This window comes from Acanthopagrus latus, chromosome 12, assembly GCF_904848185.1.
Source record: "Acanthopagrus latus isolate v.2019 chromosome 12, fAcaLat1.1, whole genome shotgun sequence".
Lineage (NCBI taxonomy): Eukaryota > Metazoa > Chordata > Actinopteri > Spariformes > Sparidae > Acanthopagrus > Acanthopagrus latus.
Window position 1 is genome coordinate 9,816,718 of NC_051050.1, and position 24,328 is coordinate 9,841,045.

The 24,328-nt window shown below is 42.4% G+C and overlaps 1 protein-coding gene across 4 annotated transcripts in view; it reads right to left on the reverse strand.

Annotated features, from left to right (window-relative positions):
* Positions 1-24,328, reverse strand: part of plppr1 (phospholipid phosphatase related 1) — a 62,970-nt gene that overhangs the window by 27,262 nt on the left and 11,380 nt on the right. For all 4 annotated transcript variants that reach the window (XM_037118228.1, XM_037118227.1, XM_037118229.1 and 1 more), the window contains 2 exons: positions 17,438-17,547; positions 1,308-1,496 (listed from right to left, as the gene is read on the reverse strand). In XM_037118228.1, coding sequence (XP_036974123.1) covers positions 1,308-1,496; positions 17,438-17,497 — 249 coding nt within the window. In that variant the 5' untranslated portion in view covers positions 17,498-17,547. The remainder of the gene's footprint in view (positions 1-1,307; positions 1,497-17,437; positions 17,548-24,328) is intronic.

A 24,328-nucleotide genomic window follows, 5' to 3' on the forward strand; every position in this document is an offset into this window, starting at 1 on the left:
CAACGTCGTTGAGTGGTGAATCACGTAACGCACAGTTCTAGGCTCCTCGTTCTCAAACGATCATAACACTGTAGTTCCAGGCAAATACATAGCTGTAACTTCATGATTATGTGTACTTTTAGACAACATGACAGGTAGCGGCTGAAGCCTGCGAGCCAAGAACGAGTGACTGACAGAACGAGAACGCCAGGAGAGGAATCAGTGAATGAACGAGAACTACAAATGAAATGAAATGGGGGTTTTTTATGGTGGCTATACTTTCCTGTTTCTCATTGGCTAAAGTTTGACGACAGTGTCCTAGACTCAGCATACGACTGGCTGGCTCTCAGTCCTCCTCACCATTCTGATAACTTAACAGTGAACAACATAGCGATGGGTCTGTGAGAATGAACGAACGAACGAACAAACAAACAAACAAACAAACAAACAAACGAACGAGAGAGAAGTGAAACGGGGAATCAGTTCAGGTTGTTGCGTTAAAGAGTCATTCCTTCGAACTGATTCATTCGCGACCGAGCCATCACTAGTTCCTGTTGAACGGCAACTGTGAAAGGAGATGACGTATGCTAGTTAATATCTGCAGCACTCAAATGCAGCTTGACCTCCCGAGTCCCTTTCATCCCGCACGTCTGTTTGAATGGTGGTTGGATGGTTAAACAACACATATACAGATAGCTAGACAGATAACAAATCACAGTAAAGTCTAAAATAGATTTTTTTCACTATACACAGCCCAGATGCACTGCTCCTTATGCGGCATGACTTTTACACGGCGCCGGTGCATCTAGCAGGACGTTCTGTGGCGCCAAACAGCAAACAGCAAATCCAGGAGATACCGCACCAAGTTCAAACTGCGGAGCTAAAAAGTTCAGTCTGTGAAAATCGGCACCAAGCTTATCAGCTGACCCATGGAAACAGGAAAATGCTCCACTGGCAGACAGTTAACCGAGAAATCTCCTCCCATATTTCGGCAAAGGAAGTGAAATTTAGCAAGGATAAGACGGACGGCTGAATGTCTCCTCTGCAAAAATGGCCTATTTATGGAGTGAAACTTCAGTGTTATATACGATTCAGCACTGAAGGTTTGTTGGTTCTAGGGTTTAGGGTTTCTAAAAAAAACAAACAAACAAACAGGAAAGAAGAAAAGGTTGAGACAGAACCCAAACACATCCATGTCCCATCTGCACTCTCCGGTGTGTGCCATCAAATCCTAAGAAGCCGCCGGTTTTAAACCCTGCCGTGAAATACCAAATAAAACAGCTTTCTTTTTTTCTTTCTTTCTTTTTTTTTTTTTTTTTGTTACTCACGATAGCTGTGGGAGCAGCAGCCACCACGCAGTACAGGATGAGCGGGGGGACGAAGCTGGACTCGTCTGTGCCGGGGTACGGCTTCATCAGCTCGGCGTCGTTGCAGAAGAAGCCCTGCACGTGCACGCTGAACAGGTCCGTGCACTCCATGTAGTAGGCCAACAACACCGTGCCGGACATGATGACGAGCTGGAAGAAGAACATGTTGGAGCGCGAGAGAGCGACAGAGTAGAAAAAGTTGAGGAAGAGGAGGAGAAGGAGGAGAATGAGAAGGGGGAAAGAGAGACTCGTTAGTTGTATATCCAGCGCAGTGAATGCTTCCCCCCCCTCCACCACCACCACCGACACCCCGACCGTCGATTCAGTTTCTCAGCGATCCAGGGAGCCAATTCCCTGATGCGATTTGTTTTGTGGCTGATCCCCGAGCATCACTCGCTCATCTGTGACGTCTGTAACGGGTTTTAATACAAACGCAGCGGCATCAATTCTCTAAAACCATCTCTTTTCTTCTCTCTCTCTCTCCCTCTCTCTCTCTCTCTCTCTCATGCTAACTCATCATGCACCCCCCCTCACCCACCCCCCAGCATCACCACCACCACTTACCACCTCCTCTCCTCCCTCACCCCCTCATCCTTTTATCCCTCTAACATCATCTTTTGTCTCTGGCCTCCTTTCGCTCTCCTCCTTGAATTGGCTGCGGGCAATTTTGGGCTTTTATATATATGGTATCCTTAGTCACTGATAACCGAGCAACACTGGAATATAAAAAAAAAAAAAATGTGGGACTTCAAAGAAAAGGGCTTTAAATGCAGATTTCTGAAAATCAGATGCATTTGTGTCATTCAGAAGCTAATGTGCCGATCGCTGCCGCCAGCCCAGCCAACCAGCTGGCACTGTGCTGGGGTTTAAATATCACGGGAGAGAGGGATGAGGTGCTGGAGAGGCTGCCAGAGAGAAGAAAGGCAATGTAAAGTTGCCGGAGCTGGAAGATTTAGGATATCTTAGTCAGGCAGTTAGTGTAAACATTAGTCACGGAGACGTGCTATTAGAGTAGTAGAGTTACAGCTACTCGGCTCCCTGCGGTCAGAGTGAAAATGCAGAAAAAAAAAAAACAAGAAAAAAAACAAGATGCTCTGTAGGAGAAGAAAACGAATAATATGTTGCTTTATTGATCCCATGGGAATCAATAAGTCAAATACGCTTCAGGCACTCATGTCTGATCATCTTCTTGTATGTTAGCCGGAAAACTGCAATCTGCATAATGATGTTTGGATAACACTGAAGCAACAGTAGTGTTATGAGTTGTTCCCGTCTGTTTAAAGCCGGCCGCTTGTAATACTTCTCCCCACCACCAGGTGTCACTGTGCTACTGCAGAGGGATCTGTGTAGCTTCCACATGGAGGACAGGTCTGTAGAAATCACAGACGGTGCTGTTCAACACAGTACAAGAGCCATATCCTATAACCTGCTGGGACTTTGAATATTAAAAGGAGACTTCAGAAAATAACCGTCTGAAATGTTTAACTGAATAAATATTACCGTGAAACTTTCACTTCTGATTACTTATATCAGGACATATGTTTGGTATTGCGTTTGTTTGTTTAAGTATGTGAATTAGGCAAAGGCTTCATCAAATTCAGTTTGCAAACATTGACAGAACAGAAATCTGAAACAGGTTCTTGTTTTTTTACCGAAAGAAAGTATCATAGTGGTATTATATACACCACATACTTCTGTAAAAGTACCATTTATTCTTCTCAAATGCTACTCCCGAGTATTAGCCACTTTTTACTGGTGATGTTTAACAATAGCAGCATTCGATCACAGGGGGTTTCTGTTTCACCACATCTTCAGTCTTTATTACTCCAAACTCCTGCTCTGTTGTTGCTCTGCTCAGCGGTCACCTCTCCAAACCTGCTCCTGCTGCAGAGTTTTCTCTGTTTTCTGTCCGTATATCAGCGTTTTCATTGGCCCGTGATCAGAGAGTGCATTGGTGACAAAAATGCAGATGAAAGGTTTAGATATTCATTAAAACTGTATCAATTATGATTTCAAAGGGAACTAAGTAGATTACATGGTGTAATGCATGCTTAAGCTTCATTCTGCTTGACTTCATTACAGAATCTATTACAATTTGAGTAGCTGTAATTAGTAAAAAAAATTTAAAAAAAAAACAAAAACATAAAAATCATACATTTTAGGCAAAAATAAATGCTAAAAATGTTAATCAAATAGATTATCAAAGGAAATTACAAGAGGACATTACTTGCATGAACAGTACGATAATTTTTTGTACAGCAAGTTTTTTGATGCTTTGCTATGCAAACGATGCCAGATTAAATGGTGCAAATTTGCATAAAATACATCTGAACAAAGATAAACTTCCACTAGTCCGAAGAGGACTGTCACTCAAAAGTGATCAGTAAATGAAAACTCAATGTTTTCACACTGCACTATTTTTCTTTTCAAAGGGAATTTATTGCATAATATTAACTATTAAACATTGTGTGTCTGTTGACTGTTTTTGTGAAAACACCTCATTTTCAAAGTTACGCGTTTCATTGATTGTATCTTTCTTACGTGTGGCTGAGACATCAACAAAAGCACAGCTGAGCACTGGGCTTGATGTGTGTCATTCAACACAGAGATAATAACACCTGTAAATCCGATCCCACCAAACCGTCAGTTTGCAAAACGCAAGCCAGGTGAGTGAGGTCAGAGCCTCCTCACACTGAATGAATCCTGCCTGAGCCGTCACTTCTGACTGGAATCTGGCATGTTGTTGGCTGTGGACCCACTGTCACCTCTTCTCATCCCACTAGTGATTCCAATGTGACTCATGTATTTCAACTCACTGCCATCTGAATATCAGCGCATCGTAGGGACATACTGACTCATCTTTTGTCAGTGTTGGTAATGCCGAGCTGCATGTTGAAATCAGCTACGCTTATTTCTCTAATGAGTTTGCTGACGACTTCTCACGTGCTCTAGCTGTGTCACAGTGCGGGCCAGGGCTAAAGGCCAGAGAGTGTCCCGTGTTACACTGACCCACATTCATTCACTTGCACTGTTACATTCTTTTTCGGGTGCCTGCGACACTCTTTCACTGTGCTCATCCTCTTGTTCAAACTATGTTTCAATTGCCAATTCTAAATATAACTCTTGTGGACCTTCACTTCGAGCCTGTACTTGAAGTTCTGGATATTTTTGAGGACCACTGGTTTTCAACATGTGTAAGCGTGACACCACTGGATGTTTGTCAGTCTATGTCAGGACAATTTTCACACAAAATATTTGTGTTTTTAACAAGACGTCAGGACAGCTCCAGGTGTGTTTCTGGTGACAAAACTAGGTATTTTGAGCCAAAACTGAATATTTTTTTCTAACTATAACCAAGTGACTTTTGTGGCTAAGTCTAACCAGAACATACGCACAGTGTTGTCGCAAGATTTCACTGAAAACTGGACCTAAAGAAACGTAAAGTTGCGACACAAAGAAATGTGAAGTCTCAGCGTATCCGTGATTTGCAGAAAATAACATTGCCAACATTTATTCTGTTGACTGAGTTACTCAGTGATCCTGGGTAAAGAAAAACAAAAGTGTTATCTTAAGCCGGTTGGGGGTTGAGCGAGTGTGCTTTCTGTCTGATCGTACCTATTTTAGATGGTAAGACCAAAAAAGAGCAACTTTTAAAGTAAAAGAGAAGAATTATTGGTCTGAGTCAACAAAACATGATACACCGATATGGCACTTTTTATTTCACCGTATGCTACAGATTATGCTGACCTGTACACAAATCTCTCAGCTCTCGCCTTAACTGAGTCAGGTCCTGCACAAAAGGTAGCTGTATCTCGACGATATGGACGGACGATATGGCCAGTGGGGTTCAGACGGTGAAGGCGAGAAGGCGACTGTGTTTACAGAGGACAGGAGAGAAGTGCTGGCACATCCAGTCCGGTGACAGATGGCCATGCTGAGATGTCCAGGTGTGCGTGCGCGCGTGTGTGTCTGTCTCATCGGTTTCTATGCCAACTTGTGAATAACACCAAGCTAGTTAGCAGAAGCCCTATTTGTTTATTTATTTCTCATTTTTCTGCTTTCTCCTGTTTTTACAAAGGATTCCTGCTATGGCGAACATTTGCACACGAGCACTAACAACAACAGGCGCGAGGAACCATAATACACACACCGTAACTCGCCACATCACGGCCATAAGTGAAGGCACATGGGCAGAAATGACGTTGTCAGCGTATCAAATTGCGCCCAAAAAAATAAAAATAATAAATAAATAAATCCCCCTCCCCCTTCGTCTCAAAGCTGCTTGTCGGCAAGACAGACGGATAATTTCATGTTGTTCCGCAAACAAGTTCCAGCGGGATAATCTGCTAAAACATTATTCATAGGTCTCCTTTGAAAAATATGCAAATTCCTTCGCTTGCAGAAATGCCATGTAATACCTCGCAGGATCACGTACCTGAGGATGTCAGGTTTACAAGGAAGACACATGAAAAGGGCAGAATAATAAGAGGGGTGTGTAGACTGGAGGGGTCCACTTGTTGAACTTTATTATTATTACCCAGATTTCATTTGCTTTGACCTTCATCTCATTTGCATTTGAAGGGAAAAAACAGGAAAAAGTCAAACACGCTCGTGTTCACACATCGGCAGCCGTAAAAGCTAAAGGTACAGAGCACTGCGCAGGCTGTGAACATCAAGATGTCCCTTTCTTCCTACATTCAACTTATATTTCCTCAATTGCTCACCCCGCCTCCTTCTACACTATAAATCATAGAGAGCCATAAACAACCTGCGAGCCATTAGACATGATGAGAGCCATCGGGCCGGAGCAAATTAGCAAAACAGGCCACGAGAGACAAGTAATTTCATCATGTTCTGCCTGATCTTCTTTCCTCTCTTCTGGCATGCCATCTCCAGCAGGCTCTCAGTCTTACCTTTTGATAAAGACACTTAAGTGTGCCAACGACGTTATTGAAAAGAGTATTGTGGTGCAGTGTAATCCCTGAAGGCTAGTCCGCTATTTCTGTGACTTTTTTTTTGTTGTGCGCGAGACAGTTCTACACCTGGGCGAGTGACCCTTTTTTTCCTCTGTAAAGCATAACTCTGTGGCTCCATTATATTCAATCCCCAGCCCGCGTCATGCTGCATTAGCTGTGTGAAGGGCATACTGACGAGACTGGCTGTCATAAAATGGTTATACAAAGTTACTGCAGCACGCCATTATCCTTCTCCCTCGGAGAGGACGATTCACCTCCTTCACCCGAGATTCTTGGCAGGGCTTTTTGGTGCAGCGATCCAGCTCTGTTCGCGTTTTAACATGCCACGTCTCTCGATGCCTTTTGGGTAAGTATACTTCAGTGGAGTGGACGAGAATTTCGTGCTGCTTTATAAATCAATCACTTTTAAGTCCCTAACGAGGTACAATCTCCTGCTCTTTGTCAACCTTAAAACTAATTTATATTTTCCAATTAAAATTGGATCATAGGACCGCCTGTACGCTCGCGGTGACAAATCCAAAGAGAATTATCACCCGGCTGCAAATCCCCTTCTGCTCTACACAGATTTAAAACACGTCTCAGCACATTGTTTTTCCCCAAAATTTACTTTTGGGTTCACTTTCTCCACGCTGTTTTTAGCTGCGATAAATTGTTGTATGCTACCCAGCACAGAGCAGACAGGAGCAGACAACTAGCTGCTGAACAAAGTGCAGTGTATGGCAGCTAAAGAGCCAGGTGGTTCCTTCAGGGGTTGGCGGGGACCAAAACAGAGCTAAAAGGAGCATAAGAATGTGATTTACATTCATCAGGTAGACAGAAATACAATTTCAAAAGAATGCTAATATTGCTCTTTGTCTGCTGGATACATTAGCGAAAAACTCCTTGCTAACACATTCCCCATATGAACTTCACAGATTGTCCTATGTCCATTTTTTGTTTTCAGCAGTTTGCAGTTTGCAGCTCTGACAAACCGCTTGATGCTACCCAACACAGACAGGCAACGTTAGCAACTAGCTGCTGAACAAAGTGGAGCGTAGCTTGGAAACCAATAAATTAGCTTAAAACTGTTTGCTAACACAATCGTTAAGTTAGTTTGTGTTTTTCAGCGTGTCGCACTGCCTTTTTTTGGTCTGGTATGACAAGTTAGCTAACCAAAGATAGATATTGTTGTATAACTACTGAGTCACTCTGCTGACTAATACCGTTAAACCAAGTTTTAGCATTGTGTGAGCACAGCGGCCATTGTTAAGCAAAAGGAACCATAGTGTAAGTTTAACTCTGCACTTTTATATTTTATAAAAGCATTTTTGAAAGATGTGGGCCAGATTTTTAGAAGACATAACAGTGGTGACATTGTGTCAAACATGTATTTGTAGCAGCGATGTCTATTGAAGTCAGCATGTTAACCAGCTAGCCCCAGCCTGTCCCGTCTCTTAATACCACATTGAGTTTAATCTAAGAGTTGTCAAAGTGGCGAGTTTGCTACTTAGTCTAATATGTAAACAAAATGAACTCACAAAAACACCAAGTATCCTTTCTGTTTATTCTGTTTAACAGAAAATTACAACCATACACGTTCTGGATACAATTCTCTCTCTTTAACTGGACTAAAACGAGCCGACATTAACAAATACAAATTTAACAACACTCCTGGTTTGTTGATCCACAAATCATTTATGTTCTGATTGAAATAAGTCCTCAATTCACAGAGTAAAGATGTGAAAATATTCTTGCTCACTCTTCTGACGCTTCATGCCTCTCCTGTCGCTTTCCGCCACGTCTCCTCGCCCCCCGGAGTCACAGCCCTGGTCAAATTTGCTGGAACCACTTTGCGATATTACTTTGTTCTATTGGTGTAATTACTTTCTACACAGCCAATTTTGTCATAATAAAAATTCAGAACCTCATTACATTTTTATCCATCACCCCCCCAGCCCGTCCTCGTGCCTCCCAGTTGCCTCTCCGCTTTGTCTCCTTCACTGCGAAATCTTTTAACTGTCGGTCCCACCGTGCGTCTCCACCCTCACTCTAGGAAAACAACCAGGAAAACGTTATATAAATCCAACAGCAAGTCCTAGATTTTCATTTCACTGTCATGTCGTGTTAGTAGACTGGAGAAAGAAGACTGACAGAAATGGGCATGTTAGCCTGGCTTGCCCGGATTTAGACCCGTGATATTACACTTCTGTTGTCAAACTTGTGACGCCGAAGACAGCTACTCGTATCCGTTTTTTTTTTTTTTCTAACATTGAAAAAGCTCGAATATAATGATGAATAGTCAGCTGTTAAATTTGAGTCAGAGCCCGAAAGCAAGACATAAATGTGCCTCCATTGAAAATAAATTGAAACCACTCTATTAAATTGCTGTAAATGAAAAAAATCCCAGCACTAACAGAAGATCCATCTCTTTGTCCAGGCTCATTAATATGTTAAGTACAGCGGCTTGTGTCATTTGGGGTTTCCAGAAGGGTCATCCAATCAGATTTCTGAGACTTTTGTGGCTTTTTTTGTTTTCCCCCGGCACAGATGTGATGCATTCTCCCCAACATGCAGTGTTATGTATCAAGCAGACACACCAGGGAGACATCACAGCATGCAGTGAGTGTCTCTCATCTTATTGCCTACACACAAGGGAGGATTGCAGAACAAACACACGGAGGTATGTCAACAAAAGTTGATTATATATTCCGCTGGATTTACTAAGGTCATACAATTTGTGATGGCCTGTTTTTCTAAGGAAAAATCTCCACTCCTGTAAAGCAGGCGTAAACAAAGCTCAAAATGGATTTAAATGTTGGAAGAAATGTGAAATGTGTACCGTCATTCTACAGAAATCTCAATGACATCGAAGAGTCAAACAACAAAAATATCCAACTGTATCCAACAAACAAATGAGTTTAACTAAATCAGATTCTCAGAAAAATGGAAAAGGGAATGTTATAATGAACTTATTGCATAATTTCATATTGGATTACCACTAGACTAGGTTTACATGCTTTATGCTCAAATAAACACATAAGGTTTCTCATTCTGTCCAGTGCAGCACTGTCTTCCACCTCTGTCTGAAACGCTCTGCTTTAGGTTCTGTCTCTTTAAGGCCCCCTCTTCCAGGATGCCCAGTCTTCTCTGATTGGTCAGCTCATACACACCTAATCTGGCACAGCTAACAACAATGGCAGCTTTGCTCAAATAATCACTATGTGCCCAAACTAGTCACTTGGCACAAATTATGCACATGTGCAACATGGTGACGTAGTGCAATGTCAAGTCACGGAATTAAAGGCGGGACTACTGGCGAGGTGTTTCAGGAGCAGTGTTTTCTGTGGGAGAGAGGAGCTCCTCTTGGTGCGGACTTTGACCTTTTTAACTTTCACGATCTTTTACATGCACAATAACCTACACTGAAGGAAAGCGAAAAAAACTAAAAGCATAATAGGTCTCCTTTAAATTTGAATTTTTACAATAAATTGTTTTTACTTGAGTATTCTCCTGAAACACCACCCCCATCAACACCAGCTCCAGCTCCACCTCCACCTGCAGCCCTGCGCCCTACTTCTCTTTCTTGTGGGCAATGATTTGTGTGTTTTCATTGCCTTATTCTATTTTTCATCTCCCGTAAAGGTCACCAGTCTCCTATTGGATCAGTTATATAACAAGTCCTTATAATACAATAGTGATATTATACGTGTATATAAAACCAAACTTTTCCTCTGCAGTGAACTGCAATAAAAATGTGTAGTAAAGAAACAAATCATCACATCATCATGTATTTTCTAAACCTGGCACACTCCCAGATATCACACTGCAGTACTGGGCCTACAGTATGAGCTGTCCTCCTTTGTAAATCAGGAGCTCAACACACGCAGATCGCAGCCACAAATTCAATTTTTAAAAAAAACAGTGCACAATTGCAGAAGGCCCTTTGTTTTAAATTCTTCTTTTTAATATTCTTAGTCAGCATCTTAAAGAAGAGGCAGCAGCGTTTGTTGTTGTTCCAGACTGGGTCTAATGCTATTTCAGGCACAGAGGTTGTTGGTTGTCCCGGTGTGGGACCTAATGTCACACACATATTCATACCAGCTGGATCTTTTTTCCTGTTAAAGACACATTAAATAATGATGAAATGATTCAGTTCATCACCGGTTTCACATTTCTTTTAAGTGACATCTAAGCTGCTGACACAAAAACAATAGCAGTGTTTTTACCAGCCGCTACAGCATCAGCTGGTTCTAGTTTTACTTTGAGAGTGTGTGTAGCTTAACGTTTGTTTTCTCACCTGTTAGCCATAACCTGCATCATACAATAACTATGACTTAAATTACTTGTGGGCATTTCTGGGGGGCATTTTTCATAGTTTTATTTTGATAGTACAGCTTAAGATAGACAGGAAATGTGGTGAGAAAAAGGGAGGAATGACATGCATTAAAGGGCCACAGGTCAGATTTGCCCAGCCAAGTAATGTCTTTTTTTTTTTTTTTTTTTGTAAATGTCAAGGACTTCATGTTTTTTCCTCAAATTCTGAAAAACTTTCAAGGTTTTCAAGCACCCATGGGAACCTCAATTAACACGTGGATTCCACCGATCTCAAACGACAGAACACGCGCCGCTCCACACATGAATAACAATCTCTCTGTCGGCTTTAAGTGAAAACCTCAAGTGTGTTTCCTGTCCAGCGTTAAACGCAGCTATCAGTCTTAATTAGGATGTGTGCCATTACGCAACCACATTTAACGTGCCATCCCCCAGATAAAAAGCTCCCTTTATAAAATCCCCCAAGTCAAAAATCACATTGCGTCAGTGCAGCCAAGAGAGAGACAGAGCAACATCAAAACCCATCCCCCCGGTGGGAAAGGTTTTGTTTTGTTTTTGAAATAATGACAGCCCGGAACATTGTTACGCCATGCTGGCGGAGGAGATCGAGCGAGATGAAAGCAAGAAATTATCTCAGAGGTTGACGGTGGGAATTCTCACAAATGACAGTCGAGGGATTGGTTCGTTTCCATACGGCCTGTTACAAGTGACGATATGAAAAGGCTTGCCTAACAGTCGTGCAGCCAGGTTTTCATTTTTGAATACAAAACCTAAAAAAAAAAAAAATCTACTTGCTCCTAGTTTGATTAATAAAAGCCTGGGGCTCTGAGTATTACATAATCTGATCTGGGGGGAGGTGCAGGATATATCTGTTCTCTCCTCATTCTTCACTGCTCACCTCTACAGTGCTGCCTTTTTTAATTAATATCTCGTCGCTCCTGCAACCTCTCACTTCCTTCCCCCTCTTGCACTTTCGTCATCCTTCCCATCTCATCATTCCTTCTCCTCCCTCGTGTCCCGTCTTCCTGTTGCACTCCATCGCAGCCCCTCTCATCCTGTACTGAGTCTTGCTCTCTTTTCCACAGTAATGGCAGCAATGTTACGATCATCTCGAGGTAGAATAACGGATGAAATAAAAGCAACAAGTTGCATGACTAAATAACGAATCGCCTCAAATAAACATCCTTCTCGTCACACTGCCTCTGGCGCTGAACTCGGCGGCCCGGCGCATCCAATCGCGACGCTTCATCTTCCGTCACATGGCGACACTACTGTCCCCTCCGCCTCGCTCCTGTTCGTGACAGGCGGGGTGATTAAGACGAAGAGGGGCGGAAGTAAAAATGAGAGGAGAAACAAGAAAAAGAGTGAGGGGTGGCGAGATGGAGCGGATAAAGAAGGTGAAGGGGAAGGAACGACACCAGGAGACACGGATGAGATGGAGGGACGAAGCAGGTTGCGTGGAGAGAGGAGGTGGCGACGGAGGATGCGAGGCTGTGAGGATGTGACAGAGACATCAAAGAGGGAGAGGGAGAGAAAACATGGACGGGCAGAGGGAGAGACGGGGGAGATGGATAGGATGCCTTTGAGAGCTGCTCGTGAAGAAGAGGGGGAGTGAGTGAAAAGAGAGTAATGGAAATTAAAGAAAGCGTGCGACTTGATGGGCCATTGCTGTGTCTCTCTCAGGGGCAATCCTGCAATATGGAGCAAACACATGTGGTGCGTGACACAGCGTTTGGATATTGAGAGTGTGATGTAAAACCTAACAGAACGCAAGTGAACAATTTCACAGTCTTGTGCATCTTGTGCTCTTCTCATAAACGTAGATCCTAGAGGCCGCCAGATAGATCGGCCTTTCCACTCCACGCGTCATTGCTCCATGATCAAATCCAGTCCACTCAAAGGAAACTGTTTTATCTATGTTCCTGTGCATGTAAAAGAATAGAAGCTCCTCTCTCCCATGGAAAACTCTGCTCCTTAAATGCCTCGCCAGTGGTCCAACCTTTAATTCTGTGACTTTGTGACATCACAGAGTCACACATTCGCATAATACATGTCCCTATCAGTGTGGCACTATGAAGTGATTTTGCACTGCTGGAAATGGAGGGAGATGACAAATGGACAGTATGAGAAAGCTGATGTATTTTTTTATCAGTAAAGCAGGTAAACCTATTCTAGAAATAACCCAACCTTGCTGCAAGCTTTTATTTTGTATTATCTTCTATAAATCTTTTACATATTACCGCAGTGCCACCGTTGCATTATTTGATACAACCGGGCAACTGATAATTTAGTCAAGTTGAAAAATTGATTAAATAAAAAACAGTGAAAACTATCAGCCCCCCTTTAGGTTTATATCAGCAGCCTGTGCGACAAGGCTGTTATTGAATTACTCATCAAATCAATTTCTGTTCTTTCAGCTTTTTCATATCTTCAAATATGTGATCTGGGCTCAAACACTTCTTCTGAATAACAATTACAAAATGTACCAGTATTTTTTCTCATGACAGCACAGCCAGATACAAGTCAAACCACCTGTTGAAACAGAAACACAATATATGAAACTCTGATACATTCTCACATTGAGGAGAACCCCCAGACCCCAATTACATTGCTCCACCAACGATTTCAATGCTTCCTGCGCCCATGATAATATGACATGGTCTCACACAATCCCTGTACAAACCGACCGTTTCATTCACTGTGGTGGTTATGAAATACGGTGAAGTGACTGTATTAAACATTTGATGAGACATTCGACGTTTGATTTCGTCTGATGTAAAGCGCACCGAGAGTTCTGTAGAAGTGTAGAAGATGACAGATGAAAAAAAACAAAAAGAAGAGTGGTCCCAATCCAGGCGATGGAGGCCAAGACCTCCTAACTTTTAACCTCAAGTATGGGTTATGCCAGCGTCAGAAGGTCGCTGGTTCGACTTCCCCCAGTCTGCTAGTTGAAGTGTCCTTGGGAAAGACAGGATTTCTGCTGTAGCCTCTAATAAACTAACACGGGCCAGTGGCAGCCTTCCAACATTTTGAGCAGCCTCCATGAAATGCACGCATTATGCTTTAATCAGTCTTTCCATTCGAACACTTTCACTTTTAATAGCCCACATTTAATGCCCTTCTCAGCTTCTGCCTCAAAATGTGCCCCGCTAACAAGCATCCGTCAGGTTGAAAATGAACTTGAACTTAAAGAGAGCTACTTGTTGGCTGACAACTATATGGCACCTTGTGAATGTCGTGGGAATTATGTTCTGTCATCCGAGCTAGTGCTGTATTTCACTGGAGAGCTCGGCAATTTATTGTAGAAGTGAGATGAAAAGGAGGGGCGGGAGGCGGCGCTGTATGGTTGCGGAGAAAAGGAAGTTTCACGAAAATGGATCAACCAACCCCTTACTTTGCCGAGCCTCGCGGGACAGATAAAGTGATCTGAAACCAGTCCTCAAGACATTTATTTATGTTAAACGATTCTGAGACTTTCTAAAGGTCCCTACAGCGACAATGAAATACTATAAAAACTCTTTTCACAGGCACAGTAATGTCTGTGATGAGTAAACTTAACACCCATGGCAAATTCAGTGCAGTACCCTTTAACAATAGATTTAAAATGAACCCTGTAGTTTGCACTTTGCATTTTGAGCTGATAAAAAAACAAGTAGACACACCACCAACTGTGGAACCAACTTTTATACTGATGTTTTTCTATTTTTTTCCTTAATAATGGCCATTTTCACATACTGTACTATATTATTATATCATTTCCTTTGGAAAAAAGATTTGGGCCCAAAAGCAGAAGAATTAAATAACTATAACTTCCATTTAGTTGAGGTCCCTGCAGTGATGCATGACAGGGAAGAATACTGTTTACAATTTTTTTTCCCCAAATGCCTTTACATTTTGAATTTGTTTTCCCATCTAGAAAGGTGTAAGTGACCAGAGATCATGTTTTAAGCACAACAGTGTGTCTGCAGTCTACTCGGCGGTTAGATGAAGCAGGTACAAACTGAGATTTGTTAGATCACAGTACGCAAGGTTCATTTTTCTGTGACTCAGTTCCAATAACCCGCGACTAACCATCTGTTTCCACTCTGAAGTTTAAAGAGGAGCTTTGCTAAAGCGACAAACCTGCTAATTAAAGCTCGCTATAGGCGTTATCGTGCATTTGACACTGAAACAGGAAGCTGTTCGTGATTTAAGTCTGCCCAGATTTTGATGCCAGGCTTCATTTCCCTCACCAATGACTGAGGATGTCTTCTTTTCTTATATAACTGTTGCTCTGAGGTATTCGTCTCTTTCTGCCCTTTCAACTGTCAGTCTGGTTGACCCATTGTATAACGTTTTGTTCTACAAAGCATTGTCTTTTTTTCTGTTTTTTCTGGTTTAACTCTTCAAACAAAACAGCATCTATTTTTAAAGAGGGCTTTCTACAAACTCAAAGCACAAAATACCACTCAAAAACACAGAGCGGTGCTTTCATCTGACTGAATCGTGCTGTTGTGGCGGAGGATTTCAAACATTCCAGCAAAAAGTTGTGTAAAAACCGAAGGGACGAAAAGGGCAAACTCATCAGCCGGCACTCATAATCTTTATTCAAAAAGGGGAGATTCATTCTCTTTTCACTGTTTTTCCTTCATCATACACGTTTATGCTTACTGACGAGATTAAGCAAGACAACAGCCATGACTGCGACTCTCATCACAAATAAAATCATCAGTCACGGTGCAGATTCATCAATTACCAAAAATACCTGCTCGCTGATTTGCAGTTTGGCTACCAGCGATGAACACATTTGAAGTTGCAAATGTTGCCATGGTAACAGTGACAATCCCTGACTGGTGAGAGCGAGCTGAGGTCGGCCGTACTTGAGTCGGGAATAAAACAGTCTAAAGAATTTCTGATTAGTTGATAAGAAACAAGACATTTCACGTACCAAGCTACTGCTCTTATTATCATTATTATATAGAAAATCATACATTCTGAAAGAGAAGAATGGGTAAAGACTGAAATCCAATATTTAATTTTTATGGCTAATGTTCCAAAATGTCACCATCTAGTCTAAGGTTTTCTGTCACGTCACACATAAAACCTCTCTCTCTCTCTATCTCACTCCGGGGTAACAGCACGTTTACATATTGTTAAATTCATAATCTGCCACACTTCCTTACTTAAGAGCAGTCTCTAGTTTGTCTGTTGTCTCTGCTGTGCAAATCACAATTCACAAATCACTGTAAACTCTCACACTTGATAGAACTTCCTCTAAAACCCCATAATGTTTTTGTGTGATAAAGTCCGCATCACAAGAAATCCAACCATGGACTAATTCAGTTTTGGGATGTTTTTTCCTTAAAATTAGAGTGAACACTGTTGTTTCTGTAACTTTATCACTAAAACATTTAAGATAGGAGAAATTATAACTGCACCGCGTGGCATGACCATTTAAGCGGTGCAGCTATATTTGGTGCTGTGCTCGTAAAACTTTCAGAAGGCAGCACCAGCCCCGGTGAAGCCCCGATGGCCGTCTGTCCAGAACCAGAAGTTATCATACTTGGATCTGTTTGTAATAAACAGCCCGGCTCAGGTACACTGCCTCCACATACGAATATGGAGTTCAGAGTTTACCACCTAGCCGATGATTTGGGGATGCTGTCACCAACATAATAATTAGTTACCTATTAAATCCCCCTCCGGTTACACATCCTAATTAAACAAATTGCACAGCCGTGATTAGCAACATCCTACTGAGCATGTCGCGCCGAGATCCAGCCAAAGCCCTTGAAAGCTGCAAATGAGCGAATTGCTCCATAATGATGACAGGCTGTCCGACAGAAGGACTTTCTACAGGAGCTGAAGGACTTTGCGGTGATTAATCGCGTGTCACAATTCAAACAAACATTTTACAGGAGGACGGTGCTTGAAACGTGTCTGTCTCCACTGTGGTTCGTACGGTTGCTGTTGCTGCACGGGGCGATTTCTCACATGATTAATGTCTCGCTGCGTGGGAGAGACAGGGACATTTTAATTGAGGCCAATGGGATGCATAACATGGCGATCATGGTATCATGTCTAACTTTTTTTGTCGCAAAGACAAATAAGAATAGATGGTGCAACACGGACCAGCTAGCAGAAACATTTGTGAAAAATTAGAGCAGAAATATTCTCAGTGGCAGATTCGTTCACACCATTGACACCTGGCTCATCAATAACTGCAGATCAGCTCCTGTCTTAACGTCTCAGATTTGGACAGACGCGCAGGGCAATAACGTCATTCTTACATAAGGCACGTGGAGGCAAAAGATAGGCAAAATGCCACGAGGCTGCTCCAAAAAGCAGCAAGGTTGAGGCTAAACTCATCTGAGGCTGCTAGGCAGGATATCTCCTCAGAGAAGCGTGTGTGTCTTGAGTGTGTGTGAGAGGGTGTAAAAGAGATGGAGAGAGGGGAGAGAGTACTGCGAGGCGTCCTGAGACATCTCTCTGATTAAGGACTTTCAGCTGACACGGTAATTAAATATGGAGGAGCAGCACGACTCTCACACACACTCATGCACACACACACACACACACATTTGTCTTTCAACTCATTCCAACACTTTACGCTTCGGTAAACTGCGTATAATTTTTCCAGAGGAGGTCATTTGCTGATGGTTAAACTGTCACACAAACACACACACAGTCGTCATGTACATCCCCCAAACCAGGATTAACACTACTGCACATATGCATACACTTTACACTTTGTACACAGAAGTGCGTATAATCACCCGAGCATGCGCGCACAACACACATACACACACACACAAAGCCTCTCACCTCTACGAAGATGAAACATGGTATGATGGAGTAGCTGCGCAGGGTGTTGTTGGACGCCATCTTGTCTCCTGTCGGGAGACTTCTCCTCTCAGGATTCACGGCAGCTCACTCTGTAAAGACGAGAACATCAGGTGTCAGAGATCAGCATCTGATAATGAGAGAAACTAACAGACACCTTTTCTACTTATTACACTGCAGATCTGTGTTATTACTGCAGGACGTCTCTGAGAAATGTATGAGTGTTAGTGCCAACGCCCCTGACACTGACAGATCACATACAGCTACGAGGTACATTATCATCACAGATGATTACTTTTTAAAGACATGGTCGCAATTAGTTGAACTTTCTAATAACTTTTCATGAATATAAAAACATTAAAGCCTCAAAAACAATGGCTGACATTAGGCTGTAGTAGTTGTAGTGTGCTGAAATCACATTGGATGTCATTTACTCTGCACAAAGCTGATGAGCAAAGACGTCATCATACGTTTTGGAGGTTGAGTTTGAAAGGCAGCTCCATCCAACCATCCATCCATCCAGCCATCTATTCAGCCATTTGAGCCGCTTATCTCATGTCCCAGTGTCAGAGAAGGACAAGCAGAGCAGCTTGAATGGCCAAAATTCCCCTCTGGGAGAATCCCAAGAACTCCCAGAGCAGCTTGGAAATTGAATCCCTTTGTTGTGTCCTTGGTCTACCCTTGGGTCTCCTCCAAGCAGGGCTGTGACATTCATCGAATTTTATTTTTAATCAGTTGACTTGCAAGGATTACGAAAACAAGATATGGAGATGAAAAACTTCTTGTTCTCCGTTCCATTTCGCAGCGATGCTTTTGTTTTGTCTTGGCGTTATAAATCCAGACCATCCTTGTCCTTTGCAGATGGGCGATTTCACCCTTTCCTGCCGGGCTGTGACATGTGTCAAGTACCCATCAAAAAGACAAGAATTAGAACAAGCTAATTAGAACTTTAGAAGTTACTATAATAATTGACTAATAATTGTGAATTATTAATAGTATGGCTGCAATTAACACTTACTGTCATTATCAAGTAATCTGTTGAATTCTTTTATTAATCACTTTATCTTTTTGTCTTTAGAGTGTGAGGGAATTGTGATAAATGCCCAAGCACACGTTTCCAGAGCCGTGACAGATGATGTTTTCCAAATTTCTTGACCTGCTTGAACACGAGTGGAGAACTAGAAGTTATTCAGTTTGGTATAATATAAAACAGCAAATCCTCATATTTAACAAGCTGGAACCAGAACAAGTTTGCTTGATAAATGACCTGAATTTATCTTACGTCATTTGATAAATCGATCAAAGGACACATTCTATGCTTGTTTTAATTTTGGGTTACCATCAGAAAAGGTTTACATGCTTAAACATCCGTTTTCTCATTCTGTCCAGGAAAAGCATAATAGGCCTCCTCTGAGTAAGTAATCGCACTACTTCCTTCAGCTCAATGGGATACAAGTCAAAGAGCCACCGGGACCCACTGGGCTGATCCAGGCTTTGTGGACTGGCCGGCTCCCTGATGCAGATTTAATCGTCGGCCTATAATTCATCAAAGTATCTGTCAGGGCGCGTCACACTGAGGCTGAGGAAAGCCTTCACGCTGTGCTTTCTGTTAACTTGATTCTGATGTTGATGGATTTTTGCTCTGCAGAGGTGGATCTGATCTCCCACACACTCAAACACAGTATCTTTTGCCGCTTCCGCTCTCCTTCTGTCATGTTTTATTGCGTTTCATTACAGCTTTGTAATTGTCACAAACAATAACACGCAATTTCCCAATAGAGGATTGTGTGCTCATTAGAGTGAGAGTGGGCATCAAATAGAAATATGTAGTGAAGAGGAGTGTATAGGAAAATTTGCCATCGCGCTCTCGACAAGGATGAACTGGCTCGTCAGTCACTAGAAATTCCAGTGTCTGCTGAGGTAATTGCTGATTTATTGGTATTAATCATCAGAGACGTGACCCCTTGTCGAAACTTAATGCTCATAAATGTGTTATAGGGCTCTGACTGTACTTAATTCGTATCTGAAGAGTAATGTTGTGCCAGATTTGAGCACTCGCTCTTCCTACGGTGCAATTCTGAATAATGAAAGGCAGCGTGTGTGGAGAGGAGGAGGTTTGTTGTAGAGCCAAGCTGGAAAGAAAAGGAGCAGCGGAGGGATCCAAATTCTACATTTAAAATGTTTTGGGGTTTTTTTCCCACCATGCCTTTTTTTTCCCCCCCTTGTGTACTAAACAGTGAGCTGTCCTTGAACACCGGCTGCTCACTTGAGCCCCACGCACAGAAGATTACGTCTCCGCCGAAATATGAAGATACCATATTTCGGCTCAGATGCTGACAAGATTACCACCTTTTTTTGCGGTTTTGTACACAACGGCCAAATAGCAGCTCAAAAACCCTAAAAGAAAAAAAAAAGAAAAAAGAAAAACAAGCTGGTAGCGTGGATTCTTTTGTGATAAACATTCTTATCTGAACAATGCGGCGCAAAATTCGACAAAAAATCCAGGACAAAAGAGTGAGGCTGATAACAAGGATCACAGTAGCAGTCAGGATTTCACACAGTGTAAACAAGACATATCTATTTCCAACTTGATAAATAACCAACTTTTAGACACATGTAGGTTGGTTATTTTTACCGCAAATGCCTCTCAGTGCACCAGGTATATATACTGACACAGTCCCCTTTTGACCCGACTAACTTGTTTGTCCATAATTCCAAGAAATTTCAGCTCCAGAGTCAAACCAGCGAGTCAGTATATCAGTCAGATATACATCCAGCAGAATGGAATATCAACAACAAGATTGCTTTACAGGAAAACACTGGTATACCTGTGACAAATCTCGTACATGTACAGTCACAACTGCCTCTTCAATTAGCATCCAGCTGTCAGGACTTGAAGTGTTGAGGCAATAGTTACCCGATTTAGGGAAAAACACTCATTGAAGATCTTGGGAAGGGACAGATGAACAGATTGAAACCGCCCTCTTATTTGTCCAGTCGCTAGCTTACCATTAATCTATAATGGTTTATACACTTGGCTAATTAGCGTAGCTTTGAGCAAATTACTGGTAATTAGCTTAAATCAAGCTTGGAGAAACAGCAACTGGAAGCAGGGGGAAAACAGCTAGCTTGACTGCCTTAAGGTAGTGAAAAAAACAAACTACTAGCACCTCTTAAGGCTACTAGATGTAGCAGCACATGTAGTGTAGTGAGACATGAGAGCTCGCCATGAAAGCATATTTCCCAAAATTGTTGCAAAATATGTAACTTCTCAGTTGTTCAATCCAGGACTAAGCCACTTTGACTCCACTTTGCCTGTAGTTTTTCACACGTTCAAGGTTTGTATATTTCCTTGAATACTTTATGGAAGACCAAGGTGAGCTTTCCTGAACATTTAACTCTCCTTGGACATATTTAGAAAGGCAGTTAGAAATAAACAGACTGCTAATTGGTAAATCAAAACAAACGCCTCAGACTAGCTGCTGCTATTTAAACCGCAACCATTAGCGACACCATCAGTACAGTTACTTGTAGATGCTACTGAACACCCCACATGACGTTCTGACGGAGGAAAACGCTTGTGAAACTCTCATCCAGGTCTGAAACCAAACACTTCAACCTCGCTGAGTCATTGGACGCAGGCAGGCAGCGATGTTGGCAGGTCTAATCAGTCCCTAAGTGCCTGTCCCATCTCATTTACCACTCAATCCAGGCCAATCAACTCCACATTACATGGAAACAATCTGACCATCAGTCGGATCTCGAAGCGTTTCACTCAGTGGAGTAAAACGCTCAGCAAAATTGTGGCACCTTAAACTTTAAGCGCCTGCGCATGTGTGACTTCGGGTGATAGAGCCGTAGAATTTACACCTAACATTAGGTAAACGTTGATGTATCACTACAGAGCTGGCAGGGACTCACTCTCCTGTTCAAGGGCACTACAGCAGGATGACTAGACGTTGAAACTAAGGTTTTTTCAGTTGATGTACGGTCTCACAGTTCACCCGATCTGCGAGCAGCCACCCGAAAAGTCTTACACGCCATGTAAATTTAATTGCTTTCCGTAAATCTATATTTTAGAGAAAAAAAAAAAAAGAGAGAGAGACACTGCTGCTGCCAGACATCCAGGCGATCTGTCTCTGTGCACATTAACAGTGTAATCAGCCTCCAGTGACTCAGTGACTTTTCAGATTAAGGCAGGTGGAGAGGCATCAGCTACAGAGAGGAAATTGAGTAGTCGGGCTTGTAATGTGATGAAACCCCCCCACCCCCCCCAAATTAAATGGCCATACTAATCACATTAACACTGTCATACTTCCGATACTCCAGAATATGTGTCTTTTTTTTCCCCTCAGCCACCAACAGGAATTGAATTATTCATCATTTCTGCAGCTTGCTCGGCTGAACCGTGATTTTTATCAAGCCAGTGAAATGGAAATGTAGTCAAACGTGATTTTTATCTCCGTGGAAAATTTGATTCGTCTAAGTTTCTCCGCAACACACAGCGCTGTCTCCTATACATACAGTGGTAATGAGGAAGAGATTAAAGCTGCAGAGAAGATTATTTCCTGCATATTAAGGGCTGCATCTTAAACTTTGGACCTTCTGGGGGGGGGGAACGGTATAATTTAAATCAGGCATGTTGGTTTAGTTCATTTGGGCTGGTGTGACAGTTGCCAATCAAGCTCTTGCACGGATAAAACAACTGGACTAACACCACCTACAGTCGTTGGTGTTCTTGATCTGTTTCCAAAACTACTCTTGGGCTGTTTGTTTGTAGTGCCAAAGCAAATGGAGAAATCAGTAGCTAAAAGTTAAATTTAGGCTCAATCCTATTTCCAATTCTTATCCCCACCCTGTGCTTTTGAGCGCCCTCTTGCCCCTCAGAACAGAGTAAGAAGGGGTAGTGATTGAAATCTACCCCTACAAAAACGGACAGTCCTTTAAGATCTTTACTTGTCAACCAGTGAAGCAACCAGACATTTTCAACATGGCGTCTTTAGTTGTATAGATTTCGCCACTTTGCCGCGGGCCTTAACGGACATTTTGGCCATCGCATGCCATCAAAGACAGGGTGTAACGTGTCAAAATGCGAGGACTGTTTTGTACGGACCATTCATGTTTCATTCAAGTTTATGATAAAAAAACAAACTCTTACACTCTTGATCCAAAACATTGATCTGAAGCTCAATTCTGGGGCCGTTCTGTAAGTAGTTTTCCAAGAAATAATAACGACAGCAGGTTTAAATTAACGACTGCTGTCTTGTACCACCCACTCCCGGTTTTATCGCCGAAGACAGGCATGGATAGAGATAATTTAGTAGGTTGAAAAGATACAGATAAAGGTGTGCCCACTCATCCCTAGCACACATATTAACCACTAGGCCAACAGAAAGCCCAGCAGACAGTACTCACATATCGGCATAGATCTTCTGAGATCAATAATGTGTTCGAGAGGGAAATTAGAGCTGTGTGTTGTTCCGGCGCCTTCTTATTGCATTCTCCTCATCATAATGTTGGTGAAACATAGGAGTCACGCTATTAGGTTGCAAGTTTCCTCTTTATCATTGTGTTTCCACCTGTACATCATTATTCAGAACCCAACCAATGGCATATATGAGGTCGAGTTCCATGCAGCACAGGACTGCAGTCACCAAAGCTGCCCAGTAAGCAAGTTCCCTGTAAGTTCATACAACATTACAGGTACGTAAATGATATAAAACTGATTAAAAAGTAGTGCATTTATCTTTTTTACAATGGTTCTTTACACCGATTACATTATTATTCCAGATCAAGCACTTAAATGTCAAAGCAAAGAGAAACACGAGAAAACATAGTGAACAGAAATAGTGAGAGTTTTTGATTTGTTGTATTGCCTTGAAGAGTGGGTTCAAACTTTAAATCTTTGGAGACATGCAATCTAGTTAGGAGGAAGACTCAAAAAACTGTGCAGTCGGAGCTTTTATTTTGTCTTCCTCTGTGGGCGATGCTTCAGAGAGAATAGACAAAAAAAAAAAAAAGCTGGCAATTTGACAGTTGGACTGTGAGCTTGATGATTTGACTGCAGGCTCTGTGACAGATGATACAAATCAGAAAAATTTAAGGGGGCCGCGCTCAGCGTCAGAGAGTTTACACTACATTCATTTATTTCTCGCTCACCACAACAGCCTCGCAGCCCTGAGACGTCACGGAGCTGAACAATTGGACCTCGTCGCGACGCAGTTTCTCTTTTTCTCTCGCCTCGGGACACCGCCTTTTCAAAAGGTGTTCCTAAGATCATAACCAAGGAGCACTTTTCTTCCAATTCCAAGAGCCAGTTAATTACAGTCAGATGAACGGTGATCAGATCGTCTTCCCCGAGGCGAGCTCATCAAACGAGCAGCCCGCAGGCCTTGTCAGGATTCATCAGTATCTCCTCTCCACTCAGCCAGCCTGTGATGACTTTGTCTAGACTTGACTGCTCTCCTCTCAGGGACGGCAAGATGGGACTGAAATATTGAGCCCAGAATTATCATCTGATTGACCATCTCCCGGTCTCCAGCTGAGTTGTTCTGAATGTGGCAAAACACTCCCAATGACAGAGTTGGTAATGGATTTGGGAGTCGTTACACATGGAAGGACAAAATGTTACCCTTCGTTATCACTGCCAACGTGGTGGTAGTACAGCCCCGTGCCCTTCTCTTCTCTCTTATGGTACTTGAACAGATGAGAATCAGTAATTAATTACCAGAATTTTAAGGTCGAACTGGTAGCTGCTCGTACACTTTGGACCTTTGAACCAACCTGAAAGTGCTATTATGCGTATGTGTAGGAGAGGAAACATTCAAACAATTAATACCTAAACTAACGACTAACCTCTTATCAGCTATTGAG